Source organism: Oncorhynchus keta, chromosome 22 (assembly GCF_023373465.1).
Source record: "Oncorhynchus keta strain PuntledgeMale-10-30-2019 chromosome 22, Oket_V2, whole genome shotgun sequence".
Classification (NCBI taxonomy): Eukaryota; Metazoa; Chordata; class Actinopteri; order Salmoniformes; family Salmonidae; genus Oncorhynchus; species Oncorhynchus keta.
The window spans coordinates 49,733,171-49,758,695 of record NC_068442.1 but is presented as its reverse complement, the minus strand read 5'-3'; the positions used below and the strand labels follow the sequence as shown (position 1 = coordinate 49,758,695).

Sequence of the window (25,525 nt, the reverse complement as noted above, 5' to 3'; positions counted from 1 at the left end):
AACAATTCCATTTTAAATAATACACATTTTTAGAGAGTGAGCTGGAGGGAAGAGAGAGGGGGGGCAAGCCTTTTAAGAGAAAGGGGCTCCTCTGAGTGTGGAACGATTCTGGAGGAGTTTGGTCTTGTGTGGTCCCTGCTTCCCCTTTCTCTCTCTCTCTCACTCTGCCTAAGCCTATGAGCTGGCTAGGGCCCTTAGCTTACAGCACACCCTGAGCTTTTAAAAGGCTGGGCTGGAGGTCTGAGGAGGTACACTCTCCTCTCCTCCTGAGTGCTGTGTGGGTCGGTGGGACAGCTTTTCCATCCTCCAGGCCAGTGATGCAGGCATCACCACAACGCTGGGCCTTCAGGCTGCTCCCTCTCCTCCTGGCCTCTCGCCTGCTTGCCGTTACCGGGAGTATTGTCACAGCTGAAGGTGAGGATTCAGGACCCAGCAGTCGCTTTGTCCCTGCCGGTAATATTACCAGTGGTCTGGGTGGACGGGCGGGTGGGGCTCACAGCTAACCTCAGCCGTGGTTAGTCTCACAGCTAACCTCAGCCGTGGTTTGTCTCACAGGTATTTTACCCTGATGATGACAGCTTGCCTGCCTAAATTATTGTATCTGAGCTCCTTGTCTGTGAGGCTGTCCTTTTCTTTTTACATTGTTAAAGTCATCTCACATGCTTAGGCTTGGTTCGTCTCACAGGTAACCTCAGCTGTGGTTCGTAAGTAATTGTGGTCAGGTGTGTGAGTGGAGAGAAAGAAAGTGTGTGTCTCTGTATGTGTGTGTGTGTGTGTGTGTGTGTCAGATCCAGCTTAAGTAAATTGTTATGACACAACGGGATGGATGGACTGTTTGTCTTTCCGTTGTTTTTGTGTTCAGTCTTCCTCACACCATCAGGACTGCTGACACTATTCTGAGACATCAAGGTGTTTCTTAACTGGTTTTGTCCTTTTTGATGCCTCCTCAGAACCCAAGTCCCCTAGGAAAAATGTTGTCTCAACTGTAACGTGCTTTTGTGTTTTTTGTTTTCATATAGAGGAGCTGGAGAAAGAGAGGGACCCAGCCTATTGGAATGCTCAGGCCAAAGAGACACTCCGAGCCGCGCTGAGACTCCGCCCCCGAGTGCACCGCGCCAAGAACATCATCCTCTTCCTGGGGGACGGTAAAGAGGCAGAACCATAGACATACGATAACCAGATGGTGTTTATGTAAAGCCCGGCATTATCTGGCACTGCAGAGCACAGCCACTTTACTATCTAGCACAGGGATTTCTTTGTCAATTACAGGAGTTACACTGGAGGAATACTGTTGGATAAATAATTGGAATTGTAGTTATTGAGGCTCAGGCGTGCATCCAACGAATGTGGTTTAAAGAGAGTAGAGCGGCTTTGCGATGCACGCTTAGAGGGACACAAGGTCTCAGTGTTTTTGTCATTGGCTGACAGAATTTCTACTCTGCATGAAAGGTCTATTTTGTGATATTTATGGGGAAGTTCTTCTTCTTCTTCTCCTTCTTCTTCTTCTTCTTCTTCTTCTTCTTCTCCTCTTCCTTCTTCTTCTCCTTCTTCTCCTTCTCCTTCTTCTTCTTCTCCTTCTCCTTCTCCTTGTTCTTCTCCTTCTTCTCCTTCTTCTCCTTCTTCTTCTTCTTCTTCTTCTTCTTCTCCTTCTTCTTCTTCTTCTCCTCCTCCTTCTTCTTCTTCTTCTTCTTCTTCTTCTTCTTCTCCTTCTTCTTCTTCTTCTTCTTCTTCTTCTTCTTCTCCTCTTCCTTCTTCTTCTCCTTCTTCTCCTTCTCCTTCTTCTTCTTTCCTTCTCCTTCTCCTTCTTCTTCTTCTTCTTCTCCTTCTTCTTCTTCTTCTTCTTCTTCTTCTCCTTCTTCTTCTTCTTCTCTCCTTCCTTCTTCTTCTTCTTCTTCTTCTTCTTCTTCTTCTTCTTCTTCTTCTTCTTCTTCTTCTCCTCCTCCTTCTTCTTCTCCTCCTCCTCTTCTTCTTCTTCTTCTTCTTCTCCTTCTTCTTCTTCTTCTTCTTCTTCTTCTTCTTCTTCTTCTTCTTCTTCTTCTTCTTCTTCTTCTTCTTCTTCTTCATGAGTCATTTACATTGCCAATTGAGTCATTTAGCAGACGCTCTTATCCAGAGTGCATTCATCTTAATTAAAACAGTGTATGTGTATGTGACAAATAACAATTTGATTTGATTTGTATTTAAGATACTTTTTTGAAGAGGTTTCAGATGTTTTCAGAAGATGGGCAGGGACTCTGTTGTACTAGCTTCAGGGGGAAGCTGGTTCCATCATGAAGGGGGACAGGACAGAGAAGAGCTTGGACTGGGCTGAACGGGAGGGCCAAGAGACCAGAGGTGGCAGAACTGAGTGCTTGGGCTGGGGTGTAGGGTTTGAGTATAGCCTGAAGTTAGGGAGGGGCAGTTCCTCGTGCTGTTCCGTAGGCAAGTACCATGGTCTTATAGTGTATGCGAGCTTCGAGCCAGTGGCGTGTGCGGAGAAGCAGGGTGACATGGGAAGGTTGAACACCAGGCGGGCTGCAGAGTTCTGGATAAGTCGCAGGGGTTTGATGGCACACGCAGGGAGCCCAGCGAGTTGCAGTAGTCCGGATGGGAGATGACAAGTGACTGAACTAGGACCTGATCCGTTTCCTGTCTGACGTAGGGTCGTACTCTACGAACGTTGTAGAGCATGAACCTGCAGGAGCGAGTCACTGTTTGGATGTTTTCAGAGAACGACAGGGTGTTGTCCAGGGTCACGCCAAGGTTCTTAGTTAAGCCCTTTTGTAAGGAAAAACTCATTATGATTGGCTGGGACTGGCTCCCCAGTGGGTCGGTCTGGCTTCCAAGTGGGTGGGCCTATGCCCTCCCAGGCCAACATATGGCTTCGCCCCTGCCCAGGCATGTCAAATCCATGAATTAGGGCCTCATTTATGTATATGTCTTGTGAAATCCATGAATTAGGGCCTCATTTATTTATTTACATCTTTATATGAACTGTAATTCAGATATTTTAAATGGTTGTATGTTGTGTCTATATTTTTGTTCAGTATAAATAGAATTGTATCAATATAAGAGGCTTCTCAATTAAACATTTTAGAAATTACATTGTGTTAGGTCTTAGAACACATTAATGAGGGTGGATGACATCATTGTCATCTCATTGGTCACTCAGGAATGGGTGTGTCCACTGTGTCTGCGGCTCGCATCCTGAGGGGCCAGATGGAAGGAAGGTCGGGAGAGGAGACAGTGCTCGCCATGGATGCCTTTCCGTACCTCGCGCTCTCTAAGGTCGGATGGAACCCTGCTCTATTCTCACCCTAAACCTCTCACTATGCATCCATTCAATTCACTCAGTCCTTGGTTTCATTTCAGGAAGATGTTTTGCTCTGTTCTCCTGACATGTTGTATCTTGTCGTTTTTCCACTCTACTACAGCTCAGCTCTTGGTGTTGTTGTAAGAAAATGTTACACAGCTTAATTAAGTTGAATTTGACATTTAAAATGAAAATGCAACCATAACCATTGTGGTGAAAGCAGGAAACACAGAATTGAGGTCTATGGTCAGATAGAAGTTAGCCAAACATAATTCCAGAATCTTTTCATTCTCCATTGAATTCTACACATTTGGATAAGAATTTCCGGTCTCTTCGATGTCCATTCCAACTTAGCTCACATTCATCAGATAAGGTGCACTAAATGGCAACCAAAATAATGTAGTTTACAGGGACTCAATGACCCTTCCTTTTTTTTTTTATATGTTTCCCTAAGATTCCAACCCAAGATAGACTGCAAAGTTGTACGTTATCTTATAAACTAGTGTTTAAGAGTCAAGAAGAGACTTCGGACTTTGGACTTTAGTAGCTATTGCAGCTTAGCTGTTACGCAAAGAGCTCCAAGCCTCTTGGCGAAGTTCCTAGGTGTTGGGGAAAGGTTGTTCCAGTACTTATGTATCCCTATCATTTGAGTGTGTATGTGTTTGTTTTGTGCCATACAGACATACAGTGTTGATAAGCAGGTAGCAGACAGCGCTAGCACAGCTACAGCGTACCACTGCGGAGTGAAGGCTAACGCTAAGACAGTGGGCCTTAGCGCCAATGCAGTGGCCTACGAGTGCAACACCACGTTTGGGAATGAAGTGTACTCCGTGCTACATCGTGCCAAAACACAAGGTATGGTGTACCGCAACACACACACACTCATTTTATACAGACAAGCACAAACACACACACACACACACATGCTCACTTACACAACCCATTCAAAGCCACCCCATACACATTCCATTGCACAATTGACCCTTCGCTAAGTCCCGCCCCAACATTTTGGAAAACCAATCGCAACGCTCCGGTGGATAGCAACTGTCGCTAACCTGTTTTGTGTTTGTAGCTATAGTATCGGAGTCGTTGGAGTCAACACTCTCAATTCTGACTCCAATTTGACAAGACTAGACCAAAATGAGATAACAATAGCTACAGCTGCAATGTCAGCATAGGCATGGCCAACCTGTTTAGACGATGTCTGGTATATCATCAAAAGTAATTAATCTCAGCACATTTTTGGACTCATTCAGCAGTTTTTTTACCTGATTAAGTTGAATACTATTGAAAAGATAAGTTGAAAATGATGCTGTCGCTGCTTCCTGTCCGTCCCTTTTGATAAATAGACAGTACAGTTTTAAAGTTTCCAAATCACTAACCAATATGCAGAAACAGTTTGTGATACATTGAAACCTAAACATAAAATGTACTATCTACATATACACTCCCCTACATACATGTATTTACTTGGACAGTGAAGCAACCACTTTCACTTTGTCTCTATACTCCAGCATTTTGGATTTCAGATGTTTTAATATGAGGCGACAGTACAGAATGTCACCTTTTATTTGAGGGAATTTTCATACATATCTGTGCGACCTTTAGAATTGAATGCACTTGATGTATCTGGTCCCCCCATTTGAGGGTGTCATAAGTATGTGGACAAATTCACTTACAGTGTTTCAAAGTAGTAAAAAAGTGTATTTGGTCAAAAGTTTATTTGGTCCTATATTCTTGGCAACATCAAGCTTGTGATTTTACAAACTCGTTTGGATGCATTTGCTGTTTGTTTTGGTTGTGTTTCAGATTATTTTACGCCCAATAAGAATGAATGGTAAATAATGTACTGTTGTGTTTCAGATTATTTTACGCCCAATAAGAATGAATGGTAAATAATGTACTGTGTCCTTACGGAGTCACTTTTATTGTAAATAAGAATATAATGTGTTTCTGAACACTTGTACATTCATGTGGATGCTACCACGGTTACGGAAAATCATGAAGGAAATGTGAATAATGATGAGGGAAAAAGTTACTGATATGGTATGATATTTATACCTCGTAACTTTCAATTGAACCTTTTACTGCGGTAGGCTAAATGAAGGGGAAAGAAAGGGGATATCTAGTCAGTTGTACAACTGAAATGTGTCTTCTGCATTTAACCCAAAGCCTCTGAATCAGAGAGCGGAGGAAGGCTGCCCTAATCGACATTCACATCTTTGGCGCGTGGGGAACAGGGGGCTAATTGCCTTGCTCAGGAGTAGAACAACAAGAGTTTTAACTTGTCAGCTTGGGGCTTTGATCCAGCATCCTTTTGATTACTGGCTCTACACGCCTAACCACAGGGCTACCTGCCACCAGAGGCACATGGAGTGTTTCTTGGTAGTCTTAAACAAATCTACTTTGAAACAAAAGTATACACCTCACACACATAGTTATGGACTTTTAAAAAATAAGATACTTGTACCATGTCAGATATAGAGTTTGCATCCCAATATTACCTTTCATATACATCACAGAAGACTGAAATATAACACAACTGTTTGACATAGAAACACACAATTTTCGCAGTAAAAAAAAATATGATTTTATCTTTATTAATTATGAATTTCTAAAATATAATATTTAACATTTCACACATGAGACTGAAGGGGCCGCTTTTGGTCATTGACTTCGGGAAAGGGTTATGAAGACAGTATACAGGTAACTGCCAAAAAAGGGAAGCACTTGAGTAAATGAGAGATACCAAGTACAATATACAGAAAGCAGGGGCTTCCACACATGGTCAAGTAAAAAAATGCTGGGCAGGACATTATTTTGTCTACCATGGCTATGCCACTATAGGATGACAATGCCCCCATCCACAGGGCACGAGAGGTACCTGAATGCTTTAATGAGCATGTAAACAATGTAAACCATATGCCATTGCTGTCTCAGTCACCAGATCTCAACCCGATTTAACACTGATGGGAGATTCTGGAACGGTGCCTGAGTCAGCGTTTTCCACCTCCGTTAAAAACATACATTCAAATGATGGAATTTATTGTGGAAGAATGGTGTCGCATCCCTTCAATAGAGTTCCAGACACTCTATGAGTTCTTCAATAGAGTTCCAGACACTCTATGAGTTCTTCAATAGAGTTCCAGACACTCTATGAGTTCTTCAATAGAGTTCCAGACACTCTATGAGTTATTCAATAGAGTTCCAGACACTCTATGAGTTCTTCAATAGAGTTCCAGACACTCTATGAGTTCTTCAATAGAGTTCCAGACACTCTATGAGTTCTTCAATAGAGTTCCAGACACTCTATGAGTTCTTCAATAGAGTTCCAGACACTCTATGAGTTCTTCAATAGAGTTCCAGACACTCTATGAGTTCTTCAATAGAGTTCCAGACACTCTATGAGTTCTTCAATAGAGTTCCAGACACTCTATGAGTTCTTCAATAGAGTTCCAGACACTCTATGAGTTCTTCAATAGAGTTCCAGACACTCTATGAGTTCTTCAATAGAGTTCCAGACACTCTATGAGTTCTTCAATAGAGTTCCAGACACTCTATGAGTTATTCAATAGAGTTCCAGACACTCTATGAGTTCTTCAATAGAGTTCCAGACACTCTATGAGTTATTCAATAGAGTTCCAGACACTCTATGAGTTCTTCAATAGAGTTCCAGACACTCTATGAGTTATTCAATAGAGTTCCAGACACTCTATGAGTTCTTCAATAGAGTTCCAGAATCTATGCCAAGGTGCATTGACACTGTTCTGGCTTGTGGTTGCCCAAGACCCTATAAGGACACTTTATGTTGGTGTTTCCTTTATTTTGGCAGTTACCTGTATGTTAACCACAAATTATTGCCACAATTACAGTAACAGTCAAATGTTTGGACACACCTACTCATTCAAGGGTTTTTCTTTATTTTTACTATTTTCTACATTGTAGAATAATAGGGAAGACATCAAAACTATGAAATAACACATATGGAATCATGTAGTAACCAAAAAGGTGTTAAACAAATCAAAATACATTCTGTAAATGAGAATATTCAAAGTAGCCACTCCTTGCCTTGATGACAGCTTTGCACACTCTTGGCATTATCTCAACCAGCTTAATGAGGTCGCCACCAGGAATGCATTTCAATTGGCAGGTGTGCCTTGTTAAAAGTTAATTTGTGGAATTGTTCCCTCTTAATGTGTTTGAGCCAATCAGTTGTGTTGTGACAAGGTAGGGGTGGTATATAGAAGATGGCCCTATTTGGTAAAAGATCAAGTCCATATTATGGCAAGAACAGCTCAAAAAAGCAAAGAGAATTGACAGTACATCATTACTTTAAGACATGAAGGTCAGTCAATATGGAAAATTTGTGCACTTCGCAAAAACTATCAAGCGCAATGATGAAACTGGCACTCATGAGGACCGCCACAGAAAAGGACGACCCAGAGTTACCTCTGCTGCAGAGGATAAGTTCACATCTCAACATCAACTGTTCAGAGGAATCAGGCCTTCATGGTCAAATTGCAGCAAAGAAACCACTACTAAAGGACACCAATAATAAGAAGAGACTTGCTTGGGCCAAGAAACAAGAGCAATGAACATTAGACCTAGAAAGAGCTCCCATAGTGACTGTGCAGCAGCCCATTCATTCCACTTCTCTAGTTAGTGTGTGCCTGCACCCTAATGATCTGGGTAATTGATTAGCAATACACATGGAGCCTTCTTACAATCTCTACTTACCAGAATATTCAAGGATAATCAGTAACCTACGTCTAGCTGCCTAGACAGGGCTTTTGGAGTCGACTCCGACTCTCGGTTGTCCAGAAAATGATGCGAAGTTGCATTGTTTGTTAGCTGGTTAGCTAGCTCTCAGTCTTGGTCTTGTCTTAGTCTCAGTGTCTCATTGACCACCATTGCTAACGCTAGCTAGTCAGTTAATATAACTTGTTTTCTCCAAATGCATGTTAACTAGCTAAATTAGCCAACGTTATATTATAAATACAACTCTCATCTACTGTTGACAGCAGGATATGATTTTTGATTACTAATTAGTTCCAAAATTGGTTAGTAGCTTTGACTGCATGCTGACAATGCATTCAGAGCCATTTAAGACCCATAGCCAGACTACAAACTTCATTTTACCAGGTTTATTTGACCAATTTTGCCATCAAGCAGTTTTAATGACAGTTCAACAAAAGCGAGTCTCCAGATTAGCAAGGGGTAGTTTGTTGTATGGTTTCATTGTCAAAAACACAGTTTGAGTTCATCGACAGGGGTTTTCTCCAGTAGGTCCAAAGGGTCATTGAAATGGTTGATTGAGGTAGCAGCAGTAACAAAAGGGGGCAGGGCTTACAAATGGTCAAGGTTCACTATCATTATATTGTATCCACACCCTCACACACTCCACCATAGATAGATAGATGAGGATGATAGGATTGCAAGGTTATCTAAAGTGCAATGTTCTCAACTCATTATCTACTGTGTCTGGGAGTAAAACGATAATCTGATATTAAGTGACCCTTAAAGGCCCAGTGCAGTTAAAATTATATTTTTGCCTGTGTTTTATATTATATTTTACAACAGCGGATGAAACTAACACTGTAAAACTGTGAACAAATTCCTCATAGTTGCTGTTTGAAAATAAAATGGACACAGGACCTTCTAATCAGCAGGTTAGCTTGGGTGGGAGTTTCGGCTTTCCATGGTGACATCACCATGTGGTAAATTGGTTAATAGACCAATAACAAAACGAGTTCCAAACCTCTCTGCCAATAACAGCTAGTTTTCCCTTTTCCCGTCCCCACTCAGACCACTCCCAGGCAGTTGTAGCACATTTCTTGCTTGAGAAATAGTTTTTTGCTAAAAAGCATTTTTTGCCCATTTTAATGGAAATCTATTACTGTAAGGTACTAAATTGTTACACAGAAAAGTATTTGATATTGATATAAAATGGCTGCATTGGGCCTTTAAGACCCATAACCCTTATACTTGTTAATCATTGATTCTTATATTTACGGCCGGGATTCATTCCAAAACAGATTAAGAACCTGCACACAATAAAATACTTTTAAACGCAATTTCCCAGACATCTGTGGACATTGACTTGATAGTAACCATGCTGTAGATGTAGACTGAAGAAGAAATCATTTTGTGAGCGGCAGGTAGCCTAGTGGTTGGCTAGTAACCCAAGGTTGCTCGTTCCAAACACTGAGCCGACTATGTGAAAATGATGTTGCTCCTGTTAGTCACTAAGAATAAGAGCGTCTATTTAAAATGTTTGTATGCCTCAATATAATTGAATAGATGAGTACCATTGTAGAATCAGTTGTTTTTGTGTCTATCAGTGAATAGTTGTGTGCATGTCTAGGGTGTGGAAGTGTGTCCTAATATGAAACAATGTACACCTCTATGTTTCTCAATGGGATATGTGTTCCAGGGAAGTCAGTGGGCATCGTGACCACCACTCGTGTACAGCATGCATCTCCTGCTGCCGCCTATGCCCACTCAGTGAGCCGCAGCTGGTACAGCGATGCTGACATTCCCTCTAGTGCCCGCCGACAGGGCTGTGTTGATATTGCCACACAGCTGGTGACCAACGTTGACATTGATGTAAGTCTCCATGAAGGCCTTTTATTGGTATCACAGTCTATAATAACTATCATCTCATGTAATTGCTTTTCACTGCAGTATTTCCCAAACCTGGTCCTAACGCACTGGGCACAGATGTCAGTTCAACGTTCAATGTCTATTTTTGATTTTTCGATTGAAATTGACAAAATAATTCACCCATGTCATTGTATTTAGGTTAAATGTTGAGTGAAAAAAAATAAAACACAATTCCCTTACGTAGATTTTATTTTTAAATACAAAAATGTTTCCACGTTGATTCAATGTCATCACATTGGCTTTTTTTTGGTTGAAATGATGTAGAAGCATCATTAATCCCAACCAATGGTTTGCCCAGTGGGAAGAGTCCCAAAGGCATGCAGATTTTAGTTTTGGGCCCTAGCACTCAACAAGGATAGATTTGACTTTTGGGCCCTAGCACTCAACAAGGACAGATTTTAGTTTTGGGCCCTAGCACTCAACAAGGACAGATTTGACTTTTGGGCCCTAGCACTCAACAAGGATAGATTTGACTTTTGGGCCCTAGCACTCAACAAGGACAGATTTTAGTTTTGGGCCCTAGCACTCAACAAGGACAGATTTTACTTTTGGGCCCTAGCACTCAACAAGGACAGATTTTACTTTTGGGCCCTAGCACTCAACAAGGACAGATTTTAGTTTTGGGCCCTAGCACTCAACAAGGACAGAGAGAGTATTTTTTTGAAACTGCACTGTCGGTTAGAGGCTCGTGAGTAAGCATTTCACTGTAAGGTGAAACACCTGTTGTATTCGGCGCATGTGCCGAATACAATTTGATTTGATTTGATTTGGGAGGGAGAGAAAATAAAATAAACACAATCTGGGGAAATCAGTTCCCCCTGTGGTAACAGTAATCAACATCAAGTATTTGACCTGATTTAGGTGTGTTAGTTCAAGGGCAAACAAACTGAAATATGCACACCTTTAGGTCCCCAGGACCAGGATTGGGACATACTGTACTACTTACTGTGTGTGGAATGTACACAGTAATATGAAGTATCTTTCTGGTGCATCAGGTTATCCTGGGTGGGGGGCGGATGTATATGACACCAAAGGGAACTCCAGACCCTGAGTACCCCACTTCCTCGTCCCGGAAAGGGGATCGGAAAGATAAGAGGAACCTCATTGACGTCTGGATGAAGGCCCAGCAGGTACACATTGATAATGTCTGGTCATATTGAGGGGATATTGTATGAGCTTTTACACTTAAGGATGTGTTAGTGTTCTAGAACCTGTTGTCTGTTAGAACCCCACAGAACTGTGTTAGTGTTCTGGAACCTGTTGTCTGTTAGAACCCCACAGAACTATGTTAGTGTTCTGGAACCTGTTGTCTGTTAGAACCCCACAGAACTGTGTTAGTGTTCCAGAACCTGTTGTCTGTTAGAACCCCACAGAACTGTGTTAGTGTTCTGGAACCTGTTGTCTATTAGAACTCCACAGAACTGTGTTAGTGTTCTGGAACCTGTTGTCTGTTACAACCCCACAAAACTGTGTTAGTGTTCTGGAACCTGTTGTCTGTTAGAACCCCACAGAAATGTGTTAGTGTTCTGGAACCTGTTGTCTGTTAGAACCCCACAGAAATGTGTTAGTGTTCTGGAACCTGTTGTCTGTTAGAACCCCACAGAAATGTGTTAGTGTTCTGGAACCTGTTGTCTGTTAGAACCCCACAGAACTGTGTTAGTGTTCTGGAACCTGTTGTCTGTTAGAACCCCACAGAACTGTGTTAGTGTTCTAGAACCTGTTGTCTGTTAGAACCCCACAGAAATGTGTTAGTGTTCTGGAACCTGTTGTCTGTTAGAATCCCACAGAACTGTGTTAGTGTTCTGGAACCTGTTGTCTGTTAGAACCCCACAGAACTGTGTTAGTGTTCTGGAACCTGTTGTCTGTTAGAACCCCACAGAAATGTGTTAGTGTTCTGGAACCTGTTGTCAGTTAGAACCCCACAGAACTGTGTTAGTGTTCTGGAACCTGTTGTCTGTTAGAACCCCACATGGTGGTGGCTGCATCATGTTATGGGTATGCTTGTCATCGACAAATGGAGGGAGTTTTTTAGGATAAAAAGAAAATGAATAGAGCTGAGCACAGGAAAAATCATAGAGGAAAACTTGGTTCAGTCTGCTTTCCAACAAACACTGGGAGACAAATTCACCTTTCATCAGGACAATAACGTAAAACACAAGGCCAAATATACACTGGAGTTCCTTACCATGACGAAATTGAAAGTTCTGAGAGGCCCAGTTACAGTTTTGACTTAAATCTGCTTGAAAATCTATGGCAAGACTTGAAAATGGCTGTCTAGCAATGATCGATCAACAACTGACTTGACAGACCATGCAAATATTGTTCAATCCAGATGTGCAAAGCTCTGACTCTTAAAGACTCTGTATTCACTGCCAAAGGTGATTCTTAGATGTATTGACTCAGTGGTGGTGAATACTGATGTAAATGAGATATTTATGTATGTTTCACTTTGTAATTATGGGATATATATATATATGGGTGAGAAGAAATAGTATTTAATCAATTTTGAATTCAGCCTGTAACACAACAAAATATGGAGTAAGTCAAGGGGTATGGATATTGTCTGAAGGCATGGTGTGTATAGAGAGTATGAACAGTATATGAATAGAAAAGGTGTGTACAGCAGTAGTTAAATAGGATGAACCATGACTAGAATACAGTATCATACATATGGAATGGGTAAAACAGTACGGAAACATTATTAGTGACCTGTGTTCCATTATTAAAGTGACCAGTGTTCCATTATTAAAAGGGACCAGTGTTCCATTATTAAAAGGGACCAGTGTTCCATTATTATAGTGACCAGTGTTCCATTATTAAAGTGACCAGTGTTCCATTATTAAAAGGGACCAGTGTTCCATTATTAAAGTGACCAGTGTTCCATTATTAAAGTGACCAGTGTTCCAATATTAAAAGGGACCAGTGTTCCATTATTATAGTGACCAGTGTTCCATTATTAAAAGGGACCAGTGTTCCATTATTAAAGTGACCAGTGTTCCATTATTAAAAGGGACCAGTGTTCAATATTAAAGTGACCAGTGTTCCATTATTAAAAGGGACCAGTGTTCCATTATTAAAAGGGACCAGTGTTCCATTATTATAGTGACCAGTGTTCCATTATTAAAAGGGACCAGTGTTCCATTATTAAAGTGACCAGTGTTCCATTATTAAAAGGGACCAGTGTTCCATATTAAAGTGACCAGTATTCAATTATTAAAAGGGACCAGTGTTCCATTATTAAAAGGGACCAGTGTTCCGTTATTAAAGTGACCAGTGTTCCGTTATTAAAGTGACCAGTGTTCCATTGTTAAAGTGACCAGTGTTCCATTATTAAAAGGGACCAGTGTTCCATTATTAAAAGGGACCAGTGTTCCATTATTAAAAGGGACCAGTGTTCCATTATTATAGTGACCAGTGTTCCATTATTAAAAGGGACCAGTGTTCCATATTAAAGTGACCAGTATTCAATTATTAAAAGGGACCAGTGTTCCATTTTTAAAAGGGACCAGTGTTCCATTATTAAAGTGACTAGTGTTCCATTATTAAAGTGACCAGTGTTCCATTATTAAAGTGACTAGTGTTCCATTATTAAAAGGGACCTGTGTTCCATTGTTAAAGTGACCAGTGTTCCATTATTAAAAGGGACCAGTGTTCCATTTTTAAAAGGGACCAGTGTTCCATTATTAAAGTGACTAGTGTTCCATTATTAAAGTGACCAGTGTTCCATTATTAAAGTGACTAGTGTTCCATTATTAAAGTGACCAGTGTTCCATTATTAAAAGGGACCAGTGTTCCATTTTTAAAAGGGACCAGTGTTCCGTTATTAAAGTGACCAGAGTTCCATGTCTATGTACATAGGGCAGCAGTCTCTAAGGTGCAGGATTGAGTACCAGGTGGTAGCCGGCTAGTAACATTGATTAAGTCCAGGTTGATATCCTGTTCCAGTCTGTTTTTCTTCCATTTGTTACCCGCTGAACATGAGCCAGGCGTAATTTAGAGCTTAGGGCTGTATTTATTTACTACTTAATTGCCAGTAAAATTGTTAGGTGTAATTAATGTTGCGGTACCGCATGACGTCAATGTAAAGCTATGAATCAAACTGTGTCCTCTGTGATTGTCTGTGTTTCAGCACAAGAGTTCCCAGTATGTTTGGCACAGGAAGCAGTTTGACGAGATAAATGTAAAGACTACTGACCGTCTCCTGGGTAGGTTGTTTAAAAAAAAAAAAACGACATTCTGTATAAATGGGCACACACACACACACACACACACACACACACACACACACACACACACACACACACACACACACACACACACACACACACACACACACAGAGGCGGCTGGTGGGAGGAGCTATAGGAGGATGTAACGTCTGGAATGGAATAAATGGAACGGAGTCGAACGTGGTTTCCATGGTTTCCATATGTTTGATATGTTTTATACCGTTATGTATTTTTTCTCTCCATTCCAGCCATTACAAATGTCTTCCTATAGCTCCTCCCACCATGTATTTTTTCTCTCCATTCCAGCCATTACAAATGTCTTCCTATAGCTCCTCCCACCATGTATTTTTTCTCTCCATTCCAGCCATTACAAATGTCTTCCTATAGCTCCTCCCACCATGTATTTTTTCTCTCCATTCCAGCCATTACAAATGTCTTCCTATAGCTCCTCCCACCATGTATTTTTTCTCTCCATTCCAGCCATTACAAATGTCTTCCTATAGCTCCTCCCACCATGTATTTTTCTCTCCATTCCAGCCATTACAAATGTCTTCCTATAGCTCCTCCCACCATGTATTTTTTCTCTCCATTCCAGCCATTACAAATGTCTTCCTATAGCTCCTCCCACCATGTATTTTTCTCTCCATTCCAGCCATTACAAATGTCTTCCTATAGCTCCTCCCACCATGTATTTTTTCTCTCCATTCCAGCCATTACAAATGTCTTCCTATAGCTCCTCCCACCATGTATTTTTTCTCTCCATTCCAGCCATTACAAATGTCTTCCTATAGCTCCTCCCACCATGTATTTTTTCTCTCCATTCCAGCCATTACAAATGTCTTCCTATAGCTCCTCCCACCATGTATTTTTTCTCTCCATTCCAGCCATTACAAATGTCTTCCTATAGCTCCTCCCACCATGTATTTTTTTCTCTCCATTCCAGCCATTACAAATGTCTTCCTATAGCTCCTCCCACCATGTATTTTTTTCTCTCCATTCCAGCCATTACAAATGTCTTCCTATAGCTCCTCCCACCATGTATTTTTTCTCTCCATTCCAGCCATTACAAATGTCTTCCTATAGCTCCTCCCACCATGTATTTTTTCTCTCCATTCCAGCCATTACAAATGTCTTCCTATAGCTCCTCCCACCATGTATTTTTTCTCTCCATTCCAGCCATTACAAATGTCTTCCTATAGCTCCTCCCACCATGTATTTTTTCTCTCCATTCCAGCCATTACAAATGTCTTCCTATAGCTCCTCCCACCATGTATTTTTTCTCTCCATTCCAGCCATTACAAATGTCTTCCTATAGCTCCTCCCACCATGTATTTTTTCTCTCCATTCCAGCCATTACAAATGTCTTCCTATAGCTCCTCCCACCATGTATTTTTTCTCTCCATTCCAGCCATTACAAATGTCTTCCTATAGCTCCTCCCACCATGTATTTTTTCTCTCCATTCCAGCCATTACAAATGTCTTCCTATAGCTCCTCCCACCATGTATTTTTTCTCTCCATTCCAGCCATTACAAATGTCTTCCTATAGCTCCTCCCACCATGTATTTTTTCTCTCCATTCCAGCCATTACAAATGTCATCCTATAGCTCCTCCCACCAGCCTCCTCTACGTCGCACACATATGCGCACACCCTACACACAGCCACACGTACTATCATACACACTCACAAACATTCCCTGAGCCGCTAGTGTATATGTTATCAGGTGTTGGTGTTATATACTGTATACCATGCCATTCTATAGCCTAAGTAATGAATGATAAGACTGTTACTGAAGTTTTGTCTGAGAATTGCTGATTTCCTAATATGGATGATGTAATAATAATATAATATATGCCATTTAGCAGACGCTTTTATCCAAAGCGACTTACAGTCATGTGTGCATACATTCTACGTATGGGTGGTCCCGGGGATTGAACCCACTACCCTGGCGTTACAAGCGCCATGCTCTACCAACTGAGCTACAGAAGGACCACACGGGGGGGGGGCTTGAGTTTGTTACCAAAAGGTGAACTGCGTTCCCAACATTGTGTTCTCTCTTTTATAACTTTCTTCCTCCCTCTCTCTTTCCTTCTTGTGGCGGCAGGTCTCTTTGAGCCAAAGGATATGCGGTTTGAGGTTTTCCGGAATGCCTCACGTGACCCGTCCATCGTCGAGATGACAGAGAAAGCCATTCAGATCCTCAGCAAGAACCCCAAAGGCTACTTCCTCTTTGTAGAAGATGAGTACCTTTATTTAAAACCCAAAGGCTACTTCCTCTTTGTAGAAGATGAGCACCTTTATTTAAACACATACTGTAGCATGGGCTACTATTACATATACAACAAGAACTGCGAAGATATTATTTTTTTACCCAGGCTGCATCCTGTTTTGCATTTATGATATTGTAATTTTTGACAGCAATTACTGACAGCAATTACTGACAGCTGTGGTTGTATTGACAGCTGTGGTTGTAATGACAGCTGTGGTTGTATTGACAGCTGTGGTTGTATTGACAGCTGTGGTTGTATTGACAGCTGTGGTTGTATTGACAGCTGTGGTTGTAATGACAGCTGTGGTTGTATTGACAGCTGTGGTTGTATTGACAGCTGTGGTTGTAATGTCAGCTGTGGTTGTAATGACAGCTGTGATTGTGCGTTTGTAACAGCAGCTGTAGTTGCATTGACAGCTGTGTTTGCATTGTCAGCTGTGGTTGCATTGTCAGCTGTGGTTGTAATGACAGCTGTAGTTGTAATGGTAGCTGTGGTTGTATTGACAGCTGTGGTTGTAATGACAGCTGTAGTTGTAATGGTAGCTGTGGTTGTATTAACAGCTGTGGTTGTATTGACAGCTGTGGTTGTAATGACAGCTGTAGTTGTAATGGTAGCTGTGGTTGTATTGACAGCTGTGGTTGTAATGACAGCTGTAGTTGTAATGGTAGCTGTGGTTGTATTGACAGCTGTGGTTGTAATGACAGCTGTAGTTGTAATGGTAGCTGTGGCTGTATTAACAGCTGTGGTTGTAGTGGCATCAGAATTGTTTTTTGTTAGTTAACAAAGTGAAATTCTACTTGATTTTGAAACAGTATTGTTCAAGAGGGGTCAAGTCCTAAACTGAGATAGGCTACTTAAATGTTCACACAATTTTCACATTTAATGATTCATGCAGATGTGTTTGTTGTGAGGATCTCAAGTTAGGATTCAATGATAAAGGAGTAGAAATATGTCAATTTTTAGGACACACTCAGTCTTAAAGGTCCTCCCCTTCTTGAGTCGATCATCAACTCGGTCTGCGTTGTGTTGTGTTGTTCTTGTTTTACGAGGGAGAATTGACCATGGGCACCATGATGGCATTGCCAAGCTGGCGCTGACTGAGGCTGTGATGTTTGACCGGGCGGTGCAACGAGCCTCCCGGCTCACCAGAGAATCAGACACCCTCACTGTCGTAACCGCAGACCACTCCCACGTCTTCACCTTCGGAGGAAACACCCCCCGCGGAAACCCCATTTTTGGTACGACCCAAAACAGTCGTAGTCCCATGTGTGTTACAGATATACATGCTACTATTATAGGAGATCCTCAAGGATCACAATGATGTCCTACAATGTACACTGGCCTGTAAGGGTGCAAAGTCATACATTTTTGTGTCCAGCACATAACGTAATGTTCACCGTCATGTTATGTCAACCATTTTGTGTCAGGTTTGGCACACAAGAAGGCAGATGATAGGATGCCATTCACTAGCATCCTGTATGCCAACGGTCCTGGTTATGTACATGTGAATGGAACGAGAGGAAACATCACATTGGTGGATTACTGTAAGTGTACTACAACTATTAAAGTAATACGCATGTGAATTGTGTGTGTGTGTGTGTGTGTGTGTGTGTGTGTGTGTGTGTGTGTGTGTGTGTGTGTGTGTGTGTGTGTGTGTGTGTGTGTGTGTGTGTGTGTGTGTGTGTGTTTGTTTGTTTGTTTGTTTGTTTGTTTGTTTGTTTGTTTGTTACATGCATGTACATACAGTTGAAGTCAGAAGTTTACATACATCTTAGCCAAATACATTTAAACTCAGTTTTTCACAATTCCTGACATTTAACCCAAGTAAACATTACCTGTTTTAGGTCAGTTAGGATTACCACTTTATTTTAAGAATGTGAAATGTCAGAATAATAGTAGAGATAATGATTTATTTCCATTTTTATTTCTTTCATCACATTCCCAGTGGGTCAGACGTTTACATACACTCAATTAGTATTTGGTAGCATTGCCTTTAAATTGCTTAACTTGGGTCAAACGTTCCGGGTAGCCTTCCACAAGCTTCAATAAATTGGGTGAATTTTGGCCCATTCCTCCTGACAGAGCTGGTGTAACTGAGTCAGGATTGTAGGCCTCCTTGCTCGCACACACTTCTTCAGTTCTGCCCACCAATTTTCTATAGAATTGAGGTCAGGGCTTTGTGATGGCCACTCCAATACCTTGACTTTGTTGTCCTTAAGCCATGTTGCCACAACCTTGGAAGTATGCTTGGAGTCATTGTCCATTTGGAAGACCTATTTGCAACCAAGCTTTAACTTCCTGACTGATGTCTTGAGATTTTGCTTCAATATATCCACATAATTTTCCTTCCTCATGATGCCATCCATTTTGTGAAGTGCAACAGTCACTCCTACAGCAAAGCACCCACACAACATCATGCAGCCACCCCCAGTGCTTCACGGTTGGGATGGTGTTCTTCGGCTTCCAAACATAACGATGGTCATTATGGCCAAACAGTTCTATTTTTGTTTCATCAGACCAGAGGACATTTCTCCAAAAAGTATGATATTTTCCCTATGTGCAGTTGCAAACCGTAGTCTGGCTTTTTAATGGCGGTTTTGGAACAGTGGCTTCTTCCTTGCTGAGCGGCCTTTCAGGTTATGTCGATATAGGACTCGTTTTACTCTATACTTTTATATATACTTTTGTACCTGTTTCCTCCAGCATCTTCACAAGGTCCTTTGCTGTTGTTCTGGGATTGATTTGCACCAAAGTACGTTCATCTCTAGGAGACGTCTTCTTCCTGAGCAGTATAACAGCTGCATGGTCCCATGGTGTTTATACTATTATTTGTACAGTTGGAAATTGCTCCCAAGGATGAACCTGACTTGGGCTAACAGACAAACACACATGCAACCAACATTCTATCCCTGCCAGGGGACCAACATTCTATCCCTGCCAGGGGACCAACATTCTATCCATGCCAGGCGACCAACATGTTATCCCTGCCAGGGGACCAACATTCTATCCCTGCCAGGGGACCAACATTCCATCTCTGCCAGGGGACCAACATTCTATCCCTGCCAGGGGACCAACATTCCATCTCTGCCAGGGGACCAACATTCTATCCCTGCCAGGGGCCCAACATTCCATCTCTGCCAGGAGCCCAACATTCCATCTCTGCCATGCAACCAACATTTTATCTATGCCAAATGACCAACATTAATTCTCTGCCATGAAATTCACAGAGAATGCTGTGAAGGAACGAGACATCAACTTTTCTGATCCAGGCAAAATCATGCAACAATATTATTATCATGGATATATCTAATTAAATATTAATAAAAAAGCTACGAAGAAAGAGGAAAATGTAGTGTTTTCTGCCCTTCCAGCTGTAGAGTGTGTAGCTTTATTTGGCAGTTTTTGTTAGGCATAGCAAACAATGATTTTGCATTGATGAAAGTATTTTGTTTTTTTGTCCTAGAAGAATTAAATAGTATGGACTTACTTCTAAAAAATAAAATGCAGAACACATTACAGGCATCACCAGCATATGTAAATTAAGTGACAGTGCAGCTTTTGTGATTGGACAGACAGCAGTCTAGGCGTGGTTATTGTCCCCGTTTCACACGGGCTATTTTGCCACTGTGTTTCTGGGGCTAACTTCAAAAAGTCGGTGCTAACCCTGCTCCGGAGCAGGGCCAGCTAGCCCTGGGCTAACGTTGGTGCTAGCCCACTTACAATGTTCAAGTGTGAACACTCGCTTAGCCCCGGGCTAAAATCTCCCTTAGCTCAGGCTCTCAGGAGGCTCTTAGCCCAGGGCTAAAATCTCCCTTAGCTCAGGCTCTCAGGAGGCTCTTAGCCCCGGGCTAAAATCTCCCTTAGCTCAGGCTCTCAGGAGGCTCTTAGCCCAGGGCTAAAATCTCCCTTAGCTCAGGCTCTCAGGAGGCTCTTAGCCCCGGGCTAAAATCTCCCTTAGCTCAGGCTCTCAGGAGGCTCTTAGCCCAGGGCTAAGGTGCAGTGTGAACGCGCCTTGTATGTGTTTATAAACATGTAGACAAATTGGGCTTTAACCACTACCTCTCTGGTTCTCAGACGATGAAGAGTACATGCAGCAGGCTGCAGTCCCTCTGGACTCTGAGACCCACGGCGGGGAGGACGTGGCCATCTACGCCAAAGGCCCCATGGCCCACCTCTTTCACGGGGTCAAAGAGCAGAACTATATCGCCCACGCCATGGCCTACGCAGCCTGCATCCCACCCTACACGGACTGCCCACCACATCCACCCGCCTCAACCGGACACACACACACCCTCTCTGGGCTGCTTCTCTGTCTGGCTAGCCTCCTCTGGATCCTGTTCAGATGACGACACACAATCCGACCATCATGGGTACAGTGTCCATATTAAGACAGTTACCGGTCCATAAAAGTTGTGTCGGAGATGGTGGAAACGGGATAGTTCTAGGTTGTCTATTTTGGAGAAGTGTCTAGATTGCTACGTCATATTGCACTGCAGCAATTTCTAACCATCCCCATAAGGTTCTAAATGGAACATGTAAGGTGCTATAAAGATAATTTTCTTAAGGTTCTATAAAGAACTGTTAAGAAAGATTCTACATAGCACCAAAACCGGGTTCCGCTATGCTTATACAACTCTGTTTGGGACTATAAAGAACCATTTTTTATGGTTCTTTATAGAACCTTTATGGAGAATCGTTCTATAACTAACCTTTCACAGTCCGAAAGGTTCTTTATAGAACCTTTATGGAGAATGGTTCTATAACTAACCTTTCACAGTCCGAAAGGTTCTTTATAGAACCTTTATGGAGAATGGTTCTATAACTAACCTTTCACAGTCCGAAAGGTTCTTTATAGAACATTTATGGAGAATGATTCTATAACTAACCTTTCACAATCCGAAAGGTTCTTTGTAGATCCTTTTGAAGAAACATAAAGGGTATTTTAATCTGGTCAGCCATATTATATTGTTAAAATTCCATCTGTGTAATTTTTGTGTTACTTGACAAGTAGAATCAAGTGAGCTACCTCTGGAACAACCGGGAGTAGTCAACCGTTCACAATTGACACAAGGTCATACGCAAGTCTTTCACAAGACACCGTCACCGGCCACAGTCATATATAATATGTAACGGAATAACACGACACATTAGATCAACTGGAATTACACTCTTACTCACGGTTGCACAAAAATAGCTATGACTAAAACCACGGTCCAAAATATTCACCAGCCACTAAAAGAGCTATGACTAAAACCACGGTCCAAAATATTCACACAAGCCACTAAAAGAGCAAAGAACCCTGTAAAGAACCATTGAAGAGCTCAAAGGGTTATTGGAGTCATTACGGTTCCACTGATAACCATCACAAATCCCAAAGAACCCCTTGAGGAACCCTCATGTTTTAGTGTGTACACTATTAATGTGGTTTGTAGTGAAACTGGAAAACAGGAAACCTGGAATGTCACCTAGATGTATTTCCTAGTAGAAGTAGGCCTTACTATAAACTCCAAAGAGATGGGGTCTGTATATTTGATTTGCAATCACTATAGCTGGACTAAGACAATAAGATGACTGGTAACTAAAGAAGATGTAGTGGCTTAAGTAGTATGGTCACGTATCTAAATTGTTACTATGGCAATTTAAAATGGAGCTGACCATAGCTCAAATAATCCTAAATGCTAAATATAGAGATGTTTTTATGTTAAATGCACATGTTTAGTATTAAATACATGTCTTTGCTTCGATGTATTTCCTAAAGTGTTTCCATTCCCCTTTAAGCAGTATGGTCAGGTATCCCAGACACAGGTCAAGCCTGGGCGTCCCGCTAGAGGGACAACTTCCGGTGAAACTGAAGGGCGCGCAATTCAAATAAATAATCATACAAATTATGGATATTTAACATTGAGGTACATACAAGTGTCTTATATCGGTTGAAAGCTTAAATTCTCGTTAATGTAACTGCACTGTCCGATTTACAGTAGTTATTAAAGAGAAAGCATGTCATGTGATGGGATGACCACCGGCACAGGTTTCATAAATTCACAAATGGAGATGAAATATTCACTTACTTTTTGAAAATCTTCCTCTGATTTGTCATCCAATGGGTCCCAGCAGGGACGTCACTAGAGATTCGTGGATAGGGGGGCTAAGCCTCTTTTAGGGGGAACTGGGCATACTCCCCTAGGATTTGTTTTTAAGCCCCCAAAATCATCATGTATTTTTAGAGTAACAACGGGTGTAAAATCGATCAAATAAATGTTATGTTTGGTTGGGTAAAAGTATACCTGTCTCATAGTTTGTGTTAGACACTGATCTAATATGACTTACTTAAATTCTAACCAAATAAAGAAATTAAAGTCCACTCTGTCCCCATCCATCCAACACCAACAAAAGGCACAAACATTGCTAGCCAGAATACTAGCCAAAATACTTTCTGGGTGTTATTTTGAGAGAGAGAGAGAAATGTGAAGACTTGCAGGTCATATTATACCATTAGAAGAAAATCCAGGACTGCCTTTATGGACCTCAGCTGGCATGCCCAGCCAGTGTTTGAGAGCTGTACAAGTTCAGCTGACGCTATTCCAAGTTTGGACTGAGCTTCTTTGAACTTTTGGTGGTTAACTAGGGATGTACTGAAAAACGAATACACGTTCTCAAAAGAAACTGAAAAACTCAGCAGCCTCTGAAATAGCCGTGCAAGTATGACACAACACCAAATTAATCTCATGAGCATAGCAATGTACATGAATTGCCTCCGGATGCAGCACTCTGGTATGTGCTTGCACACCTCCTTTGAACCCACTCATGACAGCTGCACCATCATAGGTATAATATAATAATATATGCCATTTAGCAGACGCTTTTATCCAAAGCGACTTACAGTCATGTGTGCATACATTCTACGTATGGGTGGTCCCGGGGAGGTCTGTGCAACGCACTTTACGCCTGCTACCCCACTCATTTGGAGTTGCTATTGCAACTCATCTGCTATCGATTTGGCATCAAATGACTTGATTTCTGCTAGTGCTAGTAAACTCTCCTTAACTGTCCCCTCTGTCACATATCTAACACACAGAGCCAACTGTTCAGACTGCCCATCCCTGGCCTCATCTACCATAATGGTATACATTCCAGACGTTGACATCTCAGAGACCATGGTGTCCATAATCTCTTGAGCACAGCATTCGATCATGTCATTCTGAGATTCTGAAGAGACATACATCGCATTTGATTGAGTATTGTACCTTTGCAGGAAAGGGTCAAACTCCTTCAAAAGCTCCATACATTCTAGAAAGTTCCCTCTATTTGTGCTTCCACTAGATTCATCATTGGCACGGAAAGAGAGTCCCGGTCTTCCTAACATTGAGGGGACCGCAACAATTCTCCTCAGATACTCCCTTCTCTCTGCAATATCACGAGCATGGGCACATGTTCAAATCTGAGCAATGTTCCCATGAGTGCTAGTTGCCTGGTAGCTTTGCCATGCCACAACACTGTCTCTGTGTGTTTGTGCCATTTCATGTTTACCGAAGATAAACAAAGCTTTTTTTTCCCAATTTTTGCAGCCATTACTGACAAAAGAATAAAATTGAATGTTTTTGCCAAAAAACTCTAGATGGAAAGCAGAAAGCTGTGTTTTTGTGGACAGAGGACTCTACACAATTGTATTTCTCAAACCCCTTTTCTGAGTACCAAAACGTTTGTGTTGGTAGCTATCCAGCTTCACTTGTCTGGGCCCAGTGTCTTTGTCAATTAAATCGCTCTCATTTCTGGAAGGAGTTGCTGCAGCGGCTTAACTACTTTCTTTCTCTGGATCAGTTTGTTCTCCCTCTCTCTCTGGATCTGTTTGTTCTCCCTCTCTCTCTGGATCTGTTTGTTCTGCCTCTCTCTCTGGATCTGTTTGTTCTCCCTCTCTCTGGATCAGTTTGTTCTCCCTCTCTCTCTGGATCAGTTTGTTCTCCCTCTCTCTCTGGATCTGTTTGTTCTCCCTCTCTCTCTGGATCTGTTTGTTCTCCCTCTCTCTCTCTGGATCTGTTTGTTCTCCCTCTCTCTCTGGATCTGTTTGTTCTCCCTCTCTCTCTGGATCTGTTTGTTCTCCCTCTCTCTCTGGATCTGTTTGTTCTCCCTCTCTCTCTGGATCTGTTTGTTCTCCCTCTCTCTCTGGATCTGTTTGTTCTCCCTCTCTCTCTGGATCTGTTTGTTCTCCCTCTCTCTGGATCTGTTTGTTCTCCCTCTCTCTGGATCTGTTTGTTGTCCCTCTCTCTCTGGATCTGTTTGTTCTCCCTCTCTCTCTGGATCTGTTTGTTCTCCCTCTCTCTGGATCTGTTTGTTCTCTCTCTCTCTGGATCTGTTTGTTCTCCCTCTCTCTCTGGATCTGTTTGTTCTCCCTCTCTCTGGATCTGTTTGTTCTCCCTCTCTCTGGATCTGTTTGTTCTCCCTCTCTCTCTCTCTCTGGATCTGTTTGTTCTCCCTCTCTCTCTGGATCTGTTTGTTCTCCCTCTCTCTCTGGATCTGTTTGTTCTCCCTCTCTCTGGATCTGTTTGTTCTCCCTCTCTCTGGATCTGTTTGTTCTCCCTCTCTCTGGATCTGTTTGTTCTCCCTCTCTCTGGATCTGTTTGTTCTCCCTCTCTCTGGATCTGTTTGTTCTCCCTCTCTCTCTGGATCTGTTTGTTCTCCCTCTCTCTGGATCTGTTTGTTCTCCCTCTCTCTCTCTCTCTGGATCTGTTTGTTCTCTCTCTCCCTCTGGATCTGTTTGTTCTCCCTCTCTCTCTGGATCTGTTTGTTCTCCCTCTCTCTCTGGATCTGTTTGTTGTCTCTCTCTCTCTGGATCTGTTTGTTCTCCCTCTCTCTGGATCTGTTTGTTCTCCCTCTCTCTCTGGATCAGTTTGTTCTCCCTCTCTCTCTGGATCTGTTTGTTGTCTCTCTCTCTCTGGATCTGTTTGTTCTCCCTCTCTCTGGATCTGTTTGTTCTCCCTCTCTCTCTGGATCAGTTTGTTCTCCCTCTCTCTCTGGATCTGTTTGTTCTCCCTCTCTCTCTGGATCTGTTTGTTCTCCCTCTCTCTCTGGATCTGTTT

General features: G+C 42.0%; 1 protein-coding gene across 3 annotated transcripts; it reads left to right on the top strand.

Annotated features, from left to right (window-relative positions):
• The first annotated feature begins 239 nt into the window (after positions 1-239).
• Positions 240-24,065, top strand: alpi.1 (alkaline phosphatase, intestinal, tandem duplicate 1). Of its 3 annotated transcripts, none has more exons than XR_008075895.1 (12): positions 240-414; positions 1,020-1,145; positions 3,152-3,267; positions 3,973-4,147; positions 9,726-9,898; positions 10,951-11,085; positions 14,085-14,160; positions 16,286-16,420; positions 17,498-17,689; positions 17,879-17,995; positions 20,526-21,295; positions 21,355-24,065. XR_008075895.1 is itself a non-coding variant. In XM_052475491.1 (11 exons), exons 1-11 carry the CDS (start codon positions 318-320, stop codon positions 20,795-20,797), a joined length of 1,614 nt encoding a protein of 537 aa, XP_052331451.1. In that variant the 5' UTR covers positions 240-317; the 3' UTR covers positions 20,798-24,065. The 3 variants fall into 3 exon arrangements, 1 of the variants encoding a protein (XP_052331451.1); XR_008075896.1 differs by having other exon boundaries at positions 20,526-23,276; positions 23,375-24,065; XM_052475491.1 differs by having other exon boundaries at positions 20,526-24,065.
• Positions 24,066-25,525: the final 1,460 nt, after the last annotated feature.